Source organism: Pan paniscus, chromosome 16, assembly GCF_029289425.2.
Source record: "Pan paniscus chromosome 16, NHGRI_mPanPan1-v2.0_pri, whole genome shotgun sequence".
NCBI lineage: Eukaryota > Metazoa > Chordata > Mammalia > Primates > Hominidae > Pan > Pan paniscus.
The window spans coordinates 89239480-89253695 of NC_073265.2; the positions used below are offsets into that span (position 1 = coordinate 89239480).

The 14216-nt window shown below is 39.5% G+C and overlaps 1 protein-coding gene across 20 annotated transcripts in view; it reads left to right on the plus strand.

Moving 5' to 3' along the window:
- The window catches only part of MEF2A (myocyte enhancer factor 2A), a 150656-nt gene that overhangs the window by 131233 nt on the left and 5207 nt on the right, over positions 1-14216 (plus strand). For 10 of the 20 annotated variants that reach the window (XM_008969868.6, XM_063596941.1, XM_014341592.5 and 7 more), the window contains 3 exons: positions 6416-6439; positions 9776-9902; positions 13661-13787. In XM_008969868.6, coding sequence (XP_008968116.4) covers positions 6416-6439; positions 9776-9902; positions 13661-13787 — 278 coding nt within the window. The remainder of the gene's footprint in view (positions 1-6415; positions 6440-9775; positions 9903-13660; positions 13788-14216) is intronic. The other 10 variants (XM_008969867.6, XM_063596944.1, XM_003816764.7 and 7 more) reach the window with 1 other exon arrangement.

Here is a 14216-nt window from a genome sequence, read left to right on the forward strand (position 1 = left end):
CTACATTTGAAAATTCATTAGTATAATCAGTATATTAACAATTCAACATCTATTCATCATTTTAAAAAAAAACTCAATGAACTAGTAATAGAAAGGAACTTAACCTAATAAAGAGCATCTACAAAAAATATACAGCTAAAATACTTCATAAGGGGAAAGCATTCAGTCTTCTAGCATTTGGAGCTAGGTAATGATATATTTTTTTCTCACCAGTCATATTTACCATGGTAGTAAAAGTCCTAGCCAGTACAGTTAGGCAAAAATAAATGAATAAAATGCATATATATCGGGAAGAGAGAAATTAAACTTCCTCTATTCACAGGAGATAGATTCTTTCATGTAGAAAAGTGTAAAGAAATTACAAAAAAACTCCTCGGACCAATCAGTGAGTTTAGCAAGGTTGCAGGGTACAAAGTTAATATATAAAAATCGATTATATGCCAGCAGTGAACAATTGGAGTTTGAAATTAAAAGCAAAATGATAGCACCCCAAATAAAGGAAGGAAAAGAAACATCTAGGTAAAATTCTGACAAAATATGTACAGTCTGTATGTTGAAGACTGCAAAACACTGATGAAAGAAATGAAAGAAGACCTAGGTGAATAGATAGATACATCATGTTAATGGATTTCAAGACTCAGTATTGTCAAGATGTCATTTCTTCCCAGATTGATCTGTAGATTAAACACAATTTCAAAATCCCAGCAAGCTCTTTTGTAGTTACTAACAAGCTGATTCTAAAATATATAGGTAAAGACAAAGGAACTACAATAGCTAGAATGATTTTAAGAAGGAACAAAATTTTTAAAAAATACTACTACTACCTGATTTCAAGACCTACTACAAAGCTATAGTAATCCAGAAAGTGTGATATTGACAAAAGGATGGGCACATAGATCAGTGGACAAAACGGCTCAGAAAATTTACACCTATACATATATATTCAGCTGGGTTTTTGGCAGAGGTAGTAAGGCAATTCAACAGAGAAAGGATGGTGGTTACAACGAATGGTGTTGAAACAATTCTACATCCATACACAAAACAAAAACAACCCAAAGTCTGAAAATAACTCAAACTTTATTAAAAAATTAACTAAAATTGGATTATAGACCCAAATTTAAAACAGGAAACTGAAATTTAGAGGAGAAAATCCAACACAAAAAGCAGGATCCATAAAGAAAAAACTGATGTATTGGAGGTTGAACTTAAGTTTTGCTCTGTGAAAGGCACTGTTCAGAGAGTATAGGACAACCTACAGATTAGAAGAAGGTATTTGCAAGTTACATATCCAATAAAGAGTTTGTATCCAGAATATTTTAAGAATTCTTAAAACCCAACAGTAAGAAAACATTTTTAAAAGGGCACAAGATCTGAACAGATACTTCAAAAAGAAGATACATGGATGGCAAATAAGTGTATGAAAATATGCTCAATATTTTCAGGCCCTAGGGAATTGAAAATTAAAACCTAATGAGATATAACTGCACATCTAGTAAAATGGCTAAAATTTAAGAAAACGCAACGGCTGGGCGCGGTGGCTCACACCTGTAATGCCAGCACTTTGGGAGGCTGAGGCAGGCAGATAACCTGAGGTTGGGAGTTCGAGACCAGCCTGATCAACATGGAGAAACCCCATCTCTACTAAAAATACAAAATTAGCCAGGGGTGGTGGCGCATGCCTGTAATCCCAGCTACTCAGGAGGCTGAGGCAGGGGAATCGCTTGAACCCAGGAGGCAAAGGTTGCAGTGAGCCAAGATCATACCATTGCACTCCAGCCTGGGCAACAAGAGTGAAACTCTGTCTCAAAAAAAAAAAACAAAAACGCAAAAACTAGAAATGCTGGTGAGGATGCAAAGCAGAAAATCTCTCCCATATCTTTGGAATGCAAAATGGTACAGCCACTTTGAAGAGTTGGTCAATTCTTATGAATTTAAATATACACTTGCTGGCCAGGCAGGGTGGCTCATGCCTATAATCCCCGCACTTTGGGAGGCCAAGGCAGGAAGACTGCTTGAGCCCAGGAGTTCAAGACCAGCCTGGGCAACACAGCAAGACCCTGTCTTAAAAATTTAAAAAAAAAAAAAAAAAAAAAACTTGCTGTACTATCCGGTAATGCCACTCTTTGAGTATTTACGCACATGAATTGAAAACTATACTTATAAGAAACCCGTATCTTTCATAATTGTGAAACACTGAAACTAGCCTAGATGTCCTTCAACAGATGAATGGATAAACACACTGTACACCCATATAAAGAAATGCTACTCAGCAATAAACTGTTTATTCACCCAGCAATACAGATGAATCCTAAGTGAATTTTGCTAAGTAAAAGAAGCAGTAGTGTATGATTCCATCTATATTTCATTCTGGAAAATGCAAAACTCACCGGCTGCCATGGGTTGGGAGTGGAGAGAGGAGTTGACTATAAAGGGTTAATAGGGAATTTTTGAGGTGATGGAACTAATCTGTGTGATGCTGTTTTGTTAGATGCATGGGTCTGTGTTGAAACTTATTAAACTGTACCTACAAAGAGTGACTTTTACTAAATGCAGTTTAGTAAAAAAAGATTCCGGGGGAGCCCAAGATGGAATGCATATTGTCACACATGAATATAACTTTATTACAGATGAGTAACATGATATTGAAGGGGTCAAGAAAGAACCTGGTCTAAGTAACTTTGGAAACTTTTGACTGGATACTGTAAGGTTAGAGACCAACAAAATTGTAGCAAATCACTGTACTCTAGATGGTAAATTCATCCCTCACATACACAAACACAAAGGGTTGAACATATAAACATAAATAAATATAAAATATAAATAAACAAATGGACATTGTAGATAAAGGCAGCCAGGTTTCTCATGGTTGGAGGAGAAAGTTGCAGATAACCCAGGGGGTTGGGGGTGGGGTCTAGAATGAGCCTGTGTTTCAGGGTTATAGTTGAAGGATTCAGTAAGAGTTTATATGTGTGTGTGTGTGTTTGTGTGTGTGTGTGTGTTTGTGTGTGTGTGTGTATACATATAATTTTTGTATTTTTAGTAGAGACTAATTTTTGTATTTTTAGTAGAGACGGGGTTTCGCCATGTTGGCCAGGCTGGTCTCAAACTCCTGAGGTCAACATCTGCCCGCCTCAGCCTCCCGAAGTGCTGGGATTACAGGCATGAGCCACTGTGCCCAGCCAGACACATACGTATATATGTGTGTATACACACACACACACACACACATATATGTATATATATATACACACACATATATCTATGTGTCTGGCTGGGCACAGTGGCTCGTGTCTGTAATCCCAGCACTTCGGGAGGCTGAGGCGGGCAGATGTTGAGCTCAGGAGTTTGAGACCAGCCTGGCCAACATGGCGAAACCCCGTCTCTACTAAAAATACAAAAATTAGTCGAGCGTGGTAGGATGCCCCCGTAGTCCCAGCTACTTGGGAGGCTGAAGTGAGAGGATCGCTTGAGCCCAGGAAGTCGAGGCTGCAGTGGCCTATGATTGTACCACTGCACTCCAGCCTGGGTGACATAGCGAGACCCTGTCACACACACACAAAAAAGGTACAGTTGTGTGTACGTATGAATTAGTATACATCATATATTTCCTAGCTCTGTTTGCTGAGAGGTCTGTGAGGCAATAGCATCCAGTAACTGAACATACCTGGTGCTCAGATTTTAGTTTCAGAACACCATTTTCTAATACAAGGACTCAGGGCTGCTTGGAAAAAAATGGTTTGTTGTAGAGCTGGGGCAGGGAAACGGGATGAGCTGGGGTTGTCAGAGGTTAAGAAAGTGCGTATCAAAAGTCACGGGAGCTGGCCTTTCAAAAGAGTTTCCAGTGGCCAAAACTAGAACAATTTGAGTAACAGAATAACAATAGTATTGGATTATAGCCCAGGGAATAAAAAACATTGAGTCCATTACTGATATAAATAAATGATAGAATAAATAAGGGGAAAGGGACAACTCTTCCTTAGAAAATAACTAATTAATAAATGTAGGAAGAGTGAGAGAGAGTAAATCAGCATTAGAACACCACAGTACAATGGTAATTGTTGCAGGCAAAGTCAGTGGATAAATGCTAACATAAGTGGGCAAAAAGTTTAAGTAAAAAGCCATTTTGCTTCATCTCAAAATGTCTCTTCCCCAATATTCATTTCTTACAAAGGGAAAAATTAGAGAATTAGAAATAGGAGAATCCTGGAAAACACTGCCTTAACCGGAGGATCAAGGTTAACATCACCAGTAATGGGACATAAAGACAACATGTGCCTTCCAATATGACATGCTAAGAAAGCCATGTCTCTTTGTGGTATTCTTGCAAAAATCCATGCCCTTCTATCTGATTATGAATGAAAATCAGACCCAAATTGAGAGACATTCTATAAGATACCTGATCAGCACTCTTTCAAAACAAGTTGTCAAGGTCATGCAAAACAAGTTGTCAAGGTCATGAAAAGGAAAGACTGAGGAACTGTCACAGAGCAGAGGAGACGAAGGAGATGTTGAGAACTAAAGGCTTGTGGGATCCAGGATCTGATCCTGGGTCAGGAAAAAGGACATCAGTTGAAAGACTGGTGAAATCCAAGTAAAGTCCAAAGCTTTAATTGGTGCTGTATTATTTTTATTAGTTTCAACAACTGCATTGTATTTCCTTGTGATGTTAACATTGTGGAAAGCTGAGTGAGATGTGAGGGAGCTCTCTTTGCAAATGCTGTCTAAAATTATTTCAGAATAAAAAGTTTAAAATATATACATACATACATAACAAAGAAATACACCCCAAAAGGGAGCCAAGAAAAAACGGCATTTAGGATGGTCCCATAGCTCACCTTTCAGGTACTGGATATGCAATACTTGCTACTGTCTTTCAGAAATAAACTCTACAAAATGTCATGTAGGGTACAGAAATGTTTACAAGAATTGTTAGTAAACTGCCAATTTAGAGACAAACTACATTTAAGCATTTTAGCAATTGCTTAATAAAGTTATGTCTGATTGTTAGGAGAGCATGAAGGATCTCCATGGAAAACTCAAAATGTGTCATATGAACTATTTACACGCTTATTCCTGTATATTAAAGTGAAAACCATATGTTTTACACATACACAGCTATAATGTTAGACAGTATATTTTGGTGTGTACCTTGTGTTTGGAGATATGTAAAGATATCTATAACAAAACAGTTGAATAGCATCTTGCCCACATTGGAGATAGCAGTTGTAGATCAAGTGATTGTTTTTCAGAGTAAGTAATCGGTCCCACCTACTTTACACCATTTACAGAGAAACCTTCTTCCAGATTAGGGCTTCATGTATCAGTGGCACTTACAATGACACTTTTCACAGACTGACAGAGAAGCTTAACTTACTCAAGTAAAACAAGTAAAAACTGATTAGACTGTTTCTAGCATATTAATATTTTCTAAATGTTACGGAGAAAAGGAGCAAAAATGTTTCTTTTTTTTTTTTTTTTTTTTTTTTTTTTTTTTTTTAGACGGAGTCTCACTCTGTCACCCAGGCTGGAGTGCAGTGGCGTGATCTCAGCTCACTGTAACCTCTGCGGCCCAGGTTCAAGCAATTCTCCTGCCTCAGTCTCCTGAGTAGCTGGGATTATAGGCACCTGCCACCGCACCTGGCTAATTTTTGTAGTTTTAGTAGAGACAGGGTTTCACCTTCCTGGCCAGGCTGGTCTTGAACTCCTGACGTGAGCCACCGTGCCCAGCCTTATTTCTTTTCTTTACATGACTTATGAATTCATTTCTCCTTCAGTCTCATTTTCTTCAAATATGTGGTTTTTCTCCATTGAAGTCATTTTATTCACATGAAAATATATTTGCAAATGATAAACATATATAAAACTGGTATTTAAAACTCATGTATTTATTAACAAATGTTTGTGTTCCTGTTGTTTTATAACTATGCTAGCTCCTGCGGGAAATAAAACATACAGCAGTTTCTTTCTGCCAAGAAGCAGAATTCAGTAGGAGATAGATAACATGTATCACCAGGTGGGGTAATAGTAGGGTGATTAAGATACAGAGTTACAGGTACAGAGTTGATATTCTCACAGTTCCAAATACAGATCGATAGCATGATGAGGAACCCCTTTTAAATACTGTTGCAGTAGCATGACTGTGTATAAGAGAGGCCAGCATGAGAGCAGACCAAGTTGGGGTAGGAGGGTGTCTTTGAATACTGGCCCTAGAGAATTTAAAATAATTTTTCTAGTCTTTTGAAAAATCAACAAGTAGAGACAAGTAATTTATATTTCTATCTGTTGTGTATATAATCGTCTCTTTAGAGTTCCAGACAGCTGCTAGTGTCCAAATATGTTTTTCTAAAGAAATATTTTGTTTGTGAGTACCAACAGTCTTAGTAACTCTCTTATCCCTCTTATGTGCTGAGTACAGTCGGAGGAAGAGGAATTGGAGTTGGTGAGTGTGGGTTTCTGCTTGAAGGAAGTTGAAACAGATGTAGAAAGTACTAATTCTCTTACGTGTTGTTATCTAACCAATGTTCCCTTTGTTACACAAATTTTTTTAAACACTATTCAAACACTTTGAATAAAGCAATCTACTGGTACTACAGACTCTAGTTTTTCTATTTATAATTGTATGTGTTGACCCATTTTATTTGTTGGAGGGAACATTGGAATAGAGCCTTTAAAAACAGTAGCTGTCCATGAGCATAGGATACTTGTTAATTTTTTTTTTTAAGGAAAGATACAAAATACCTTATATAGCTCTCCAAATTATTGAAATATTTTTAGAAAATGACTTCACCCTCGAAGTTCCTCAGATTGTAACACACGATGTTGTGTTGTTTCTCTTTCAAAAAGATTACATCATTTTTGGTGAGGTCACCTTTTTCAGCGTTGGAATTATTTCATCCTGCATGATACAGCCTGAACCACAAGGGGGTTCCCTGTTTACTAAAAGGAATGTCTGTAATTGAATGTATATAAGTATACTTTTCTATCAGAAGGCACTCTTTTCTTAAAAGCAGCTATTGCCCTTTTTCCAAAACAAACGTTTTCTGTTGGCTTTTCCTCTAGAAAATAAACTTGACTAAAAGCAACTTGCAGTTGATCTATTTCTTCTTTAGGAACTAAAACCAAAACCTCACAGGAGTCATCATATAATTTCAAAGTCAGCTGCTAATTAAAGGACTTTAGGGGAATAAAAACTTGAAAATGTTTCTTAGCATGGACAAAGGTTAAAAGTGCATGAAAGCATGGGGGAGGAAGGCATCCGCTGGTTTTAATATTCCATGTTTATGCATGCTGGTGTGTTTTGCACAGTTTGTTTTCTTTTCAAAGAAGGTTATCTGTTCCCCTTAAAATACGAGATTGTTCTTTATTTAGCTTTGTGATCACTCACAGTTTTGGGTGTAGTTTTGTACTGGCCAACTGAAATATTCTAGTCAGCTGTAAATGTTTTGAATTGTATTATGAATATCTTTTGGAGAAACACTTTCCTTAATGATACCATAATGATCAGTAAATGAGAGTTTATAATTCAAGCTAAAATAATTCACCTTAGGTTAGACCTCACTGTTCAAGGAGTTGTGAATGCGTCCATGAATTATCTAGCACTATACTGCCCTCTTGTGGTTCTGAAAATCACTCACTCTTGTAGAACTCAGTGCCGTTGAGATGAGGAGCTTAGATGAGTGCAACTAGTGTTTGAAGTCTTCACTGCTTTTGAAGACATGCCAGGAGATTGCATGAAGATGATGCCATGGAGTAGGTAGGGTCCAGGCAAAACTATGTCATACTGTATTCTTTCACCTAGTGATTGGACTTTTGAAGTTCCAGACTAAATATTAAAGAAGAAATTAAGTCCAAAGTAGATCTCTATCTCGAAAAGTCATTAAATTTATAAACTTCATGCTGAGACTAAAATATATTCCGAACTGGCATACGTTGATTTTCCACATTCCTCAGAGTACATCTGTAATTACAGAACCTCAGAGATAAATATATTAGGTCCTTGAAGACTTTAAAATACATATCTAAAAACTTATAAACAGCCATTTATATTATTTAAAACTTAATTAAAAATGCAGAACTTTATGTGCCAGAACCAAAATATAATCAGAAGCACAGTCCGTTACAACTTAGAAAGTTGTTCAACTTGCCTTGAGCTCTAAAGTATAATTGTGGATGACTCTGATCCGAAGTGCAGAAGGACAGGTGCCCTGGGGCCTGCACTAAAGACTGTACTGTTAAGACCAGCGACAGATTCCTTTAGAAGCCGAGCAATACTAGAACAACTTGACTTCATGAAAGCTGCAGTAGACTAGGCTATGGATTAGAAGGAATAAAAATATGTATCTTTTTTCCCACCAGTTATATAGAAATTTGGGACAGAGGGTTTCTTAGGACAATAAGGATATTATCTTACATTTGTGTAGTACTTCAGTTATGAAAGCACTTCTGACATAATAACCTCATTTGATTCTCACAGTAGCTGTGCAAGGCAGCCAGGACAAAGATTGCTATATCTTCTTTATTTGACAATGAAGAAGTTCAGAGAGGTCAAATTATTTTCCCAATGCCTAGGAAATGGTGAATCTGGGACAGAAACTCAGGCAATACATCCACATCCACATGATCTTTCTCACATCTTCTAACCTAGGTTAGAAAGTAGAAATTAAAAAGAAATAAACTGAGATCAGGATCCTCATCGAATGTTTGTAAGTGTCTACATCTAGCCAAAGGCCTTTTTGTCTGATGTACCCTTTTGAAAATTGTGATAGAGAAAATGGAATCACATTCTAACTCTTCATAATCTCAAAGGCACTGAATTATACTTTACTGATTTGGCTCAGACCCCCGAATGTCAGTTATCAGGCTGTAACATAATTTATAAAAAACAAATAGAGTTGTGCTGTGGCTTTCTTATGTGCTAGTGACACAGAGTCTGTTGTGTTCCTCTGATCTTTGATTTTCGAAAACTGTTACCTTAAGCCAGTTTGGCGAGAAACTGCTTCTGTCGTACTCCTACACGTTAAGGACAATGACTATCTTAGACTAACTGGATTATTTAATAGTTGAATTTTTTTTATCCATTCCCAGCATGGATAGGATGCTACACAGATGCATCCAGTTGGCAAAAAGCATTTAACATTGCTCTTCCACTGCCCTGTCGGCAGCACTTGATTCAAAATTCTCTACTCAAAGCCTCTGCTACAGAAGGCCAGGGGACTATGAAGGGATACATGTCCGAATCTGTTGTTAAAAAATAGGTCAACTGCATGATTGGAGAGAAAGAAATAAGAATACAAGCAGCACCCAATAAGCCATGACTTCAAACCGTGTTAACACGTAAATAATACCGCAAAGAAAAGTAGTTTTGATTCCTATACTCATAGACGTACAATCCCTATATATACAGATGACCTTTGCCATCATCAGGTATTTAAAACCTACACATACTTCATTTAGGGGAGTCTGACAGTATTTGTAGTGGCATCAAGTCCTCATTTTGTGCTAACAAATAGAAGTGCTAATGCCTGTAACAGAAGTTCCTATTTTAACGTGGGGTGTCTGACATTAATCAACTATTTTAAAAGAATTAATGTAAAAATAGGACCCTTCAAATTAAATATTTAGTTATTCTCACTAGTATTTTTGAAGTTTTCACATCATCAGTGCTTCAGAAAATGACATTCATATGAAACTGAAAAATGTCACTTAAATTGAAAGTGAATTTAAAGTCAACATAAATACCACATCAGAACACATTTTCTCTTTTTTGATCTCACAGAATACCCAAAGGATCAGTAGTTCTCAAGCCACTCAACCTCTTGCTACCCCAGTCGTGTCTGTGACAACCCCAAGCTTGCCTCCGCAAGGACTTGTGTACTCAGCAATGCCGACTGCCTACAACACTGGTGAGCCTGCTCTGGTGCCTTCCGTAGGTTTTACTGCTCTCTGTTTTGTGATCAACGTGTGCTTCTGTGATTTTTTTTTAAGTATATTTATTGAAATAAACTATTTCCAGTTTTTTAGATTTAAATTAGGATGTATTTTTCAATGTGCTAGCCTTGAAAAAATTACAAACAAAATGGATAGTGTGGATAGTGCGATGAGTAAGTTATTCCTGCTTCTCCAGTGTTAACTTTCACTTAACCCCTGACACAAAGCCACATGGATGATAGCAAAATGGTGACATGCATCAAGCCAAGAGGGGAGCAGCCTGTTGCTTGAGTATTGCTGATGTAGTTTCTCTTTATACAGTATCACGCTTTTCCAGGCTTTTAAAATAAGATGTTTGTCTTTATGCTGTGTTAACCTGCTTTGGGAAAGACATGAATCCCTTTGGACCTGAGACTTCGGGAGGTGGCCCATGTTTGGCTGTGTCTAACAGGCTGTTTTCCTCCCTGTAACCACTAGCTTGGTCCATGTCATGTGCACCTGAGGGGCAAAACAAGGGCTGTTCCGATTTCTCCTCAGAGCCAGTCACTCTGCCTTTGAGGGGAGCTTTTACTTCATTTATGTTTATTTAGGCATTTCGTCTTAAAATGCCCTAATTTGGGGTTGTATTAGGAAAGTTTAAGAATATTACAGTGATTGTAGGAGTGCTTTTAGCCAAGCAGACCGTATGGAGAATCGAGGGCAGCTGGTTTCATTTAAATTTACCAATCTAAGAAGGAGTGGAAAACACATGTGGTTTCGCTTACTCATCAGCTGAGCCAAACACCTGATGCTTCAGAGGAAGACGGCAGTAGTTCAGTTCTCCCTTGCCCATTACTCAGAGACTGCAATGCAGAGAGGTTATTATGATTCTCCTGAGTGTCATAAGTAGACTGTGGTAAAGATGGTCTGATTTTAGCCTTCAGGGTAAATGCTTTGGCACAGAACTTTGAAACTGCTGTCTGCAGCTACCTGAGGGGACAGAGCGTTGATAACATTTGATTGCCACTTGAATTCTAAGAAGTTCTTTTAAAACAGAATCAACAATAAAAGGTTTTATTGAAAAAAAAAAGCCTCTTAGGAAATATCCATTACTTTTCCAACAGTTAGTATGAAAAATAATGCCCAAATTTGTCAACTGCATACTATCTTAGGGATTGTGAATCATAGCCTGTTATTTGTGCCTTGCACAGAACAAGGTTCCAGAGTAAAGCCAGGGATGAAGCATTCATAGAAATTCTGTTTCGACGCATTGATCACCTGCTCTGTGAGAGACTGTACTAGGGACATAGCTTTCTCCAAGTTTATTCCAAGTGAGGAGGCAGGACATACCTAAGTGGGTAACCGTGGAGGGGAAGTCCTGAATTGTTGTGATTGTGAATTTATACTCTGAGAATTGAGAAGGGAGGGCAAAGCTATACTGTTCAAAGGTGTATTGGCTGAGAAGAGGGAGCTTGAACTGGGTGTCAGATTATGGTTTACTGACCGTTTCATTACAGGTTTTTCAATATACTTAGAAATTCCACTATACTTATTTTTAGAAATGCCATTGAATTGGGAATTTATTTTTTAAAAGTATAAAAGAAATTACCAAAGCATATGAAAATGGAGGCAGGCTCTCAAAATCATCAGTCGCTTAGCGTCAGTCTCATGCCACCTTTTGACCGACTTTATCTTTCTTCTCTTTCTCGTAACACTTACTCTGTTTGAAGTTTACCATGTTGTTTTTAACTTATTTCCACATCTATTCAGCAAATATTTAGCAGGCAGCTACTGTGTGGCAGGCACTGGAAATGCAGGAGTGCAGAGTCAGCAGTGAAGCCTGGGGGGAAGGCACAAGACACACACCTCTAGGGATAAGCTGCTGCAGTTGTGTCAAGGGCTGTGTCTCAGCTCGGACATGAAGGAACATGCGTAACTCAGCCAGGCAGAGGAGGCAGAGTGCTCTTGGGAGAGGGTGTGCCTGTACAAAGGCTAGGAGTTTGCGGGCGGGACGGGGCTGAAGGAATGGGGACAGAGCGTGGGTGGTTAGAATTGAGACTAGAGAGGTAAGTAATGATTTTTAGACTATGTCAAGGATTTTGGAAACTGTCTGGAGAGCATTGGGGAGCCATAAAAAACTTTCGAAGTAGAGGAGTGCCACGACCATATTTGTTATTTTAAAAAGATGTCTTTGCTGTATATAGGGTTAAAAGGCAATGCCAGGAAGCCACATCAGAGGCTACTGTAGTGATCCAAGCAATGGGTGCTGATAGCATAGACTAGAGAGGTGGCAGTAGAGATGGTGAGACCTGGGCAGGCTTGAGAGAGAGCAGATAGAATTGCTCAGACCTGGAAGTTGATGTTGGGAGTGAGAGGGAAGGGAAGTAGCAAGGATAACACCCATAGGCTTCTGCACGAGCTGCTGGGTGCATGTTGGTGCCGTGTACTAAGAGTACTTAAGGAGGAACAGGTTTGCAGGAAAGGATGGGCCATGTCAGATGTGTGGCGTTTGGAGTGGCGTCCAAATGGACATGGCACTAGGTCGTTTAAAAGATCTAGAGGTCGAAGGAGACTGTGGGCCGGAGGGAGCACTGGGGAAGGCGTCAGTGTGACGGGCCCTTGCCCCAGCCCATGGGAGTGTATAGAATGACAAGGGCAGAGTCAGGACAGCCCTGAGCACCAGCTGTGTCGCTTCAACTCCGTTCCTTTTTTAAAATGTTAATTCACTAGGAAGACCAATTTCTTTAAACACCTCTCTTGAGACATGAGAAAGAAGATAAAAGTAGAAGAGTTTTGCCACCTCTCTTTGGAACCAAGTGAGAAAGACAAGTGTTAATGATGAGCTGAAATAACTCCCCGTGTGAGTGATAACTAACGTCCTAAATCTTGGTCCCAGTGATTACGACTGAAGCATTCATATGATATGAGCTGGGTATACTCTAGGACACCGAGTTTTTTCATGAAGTTGAAACTCTTGCATGCTGTCAGGGAGTCTGCGACAGTCTAGGTACTTGAAACAAATGCGCTTACTAATTGTGTAATGATGTCACTGAGCTTGGCAGGGATTCTGTCTTTCCTGTCCCCTATTCCCTGTCCCCCAACCCCTTGCTTCATTAAGACTTGCTGATTCAAACTCACTCTGGTTGAGGTTGAGTGTTTCTCTTTGTTCCAAAGGGTAGTGGCAGGCATATTTAAAGTAACAGTTGTACAGAACACTCTTTAATGATGGCCTCTTATTTGAATCATCCCAGACAACGAAATATTGCTAGATCCTGTAAATCTTCCAAGAAAAGATTGTGCGGATTTTAGACCCACATGTATGTTGTTTTGTTGTGAAGTATCTGGCTTCTCTCAATGTAGGAACTTTCTATTTTTATTTTTTTGAGAAGAAGTCTGTTGCCCAGGCTCGATGGAGTGCAGTGGTGCGATCTTGGCTCACTGCAGCCTCTGCCTCCTGGGTTCAAGCAGTTCTCCTGCCTCAGCCTCCCAAGTAGCTGGGACTACAGGCATGCGCCACCACGCCTGGATAATTTTTGTATTTTTAGCAGATACGGGGTTTCACCATGTTGTCCAGGCTGGTCTCAAACTCCTGACCTCAAGTGATCCGCCCATCTTGGCCTCCCAAAGTGCTGGGATTACTGGCATGAGCCAGCATGGCTGGCCTCAATGTAGGAACTTTTGCAGTAGCTACCTAAAAAATAGATTCCGTATGGACCTTCCATCACATGCAGAGCCCTCTTGTCTTCCTTTGTAGATTATTCACTGACCAGCGCTGACCTGTCAGCCCTTCAAGGCTTCAACTCGCCAGGAATGCTGTCGCTGGGACAGGTGTCGGCCTGGCAGCAGCACCACCTAGGACAAGCAGCCCTCAGCTCTCTTGTGTGAGTAACTAGAAGTTTTCCCTGCATCTTTACTCCTGGCCTACACACTCTCTTTTCCTATCAGTGACAGCCTTTTGCTCTGTTGAGTTTCGTGTGAGGAATCCTGTAATGATTCCTTTTCAGGTAGATACAAGTGTCGGGAGAAAATATTTTCTTACATGGCTCTAGACAGTAGCTTGGATACTGACAAACTAGGCATTCCTTGAAGGGATTTGGGGAGCAAGGCTTCTCCCATAGGGACATCCTGAGGTAGAGAGACTCAACCAGGATCTGAAGGGGTCTGAAGGCACAGATACCACCCACATGCACCATCCTTCTGCCCTCTGACCAGTGATGAAGCTGCCTGCTGCACCCCTGCCCCCAAGCACCTGCCTCTGGCTGCACTGCTTGAAAGGCAGCCTGTAGGCATTCAGGACCCCCTGCCACCCT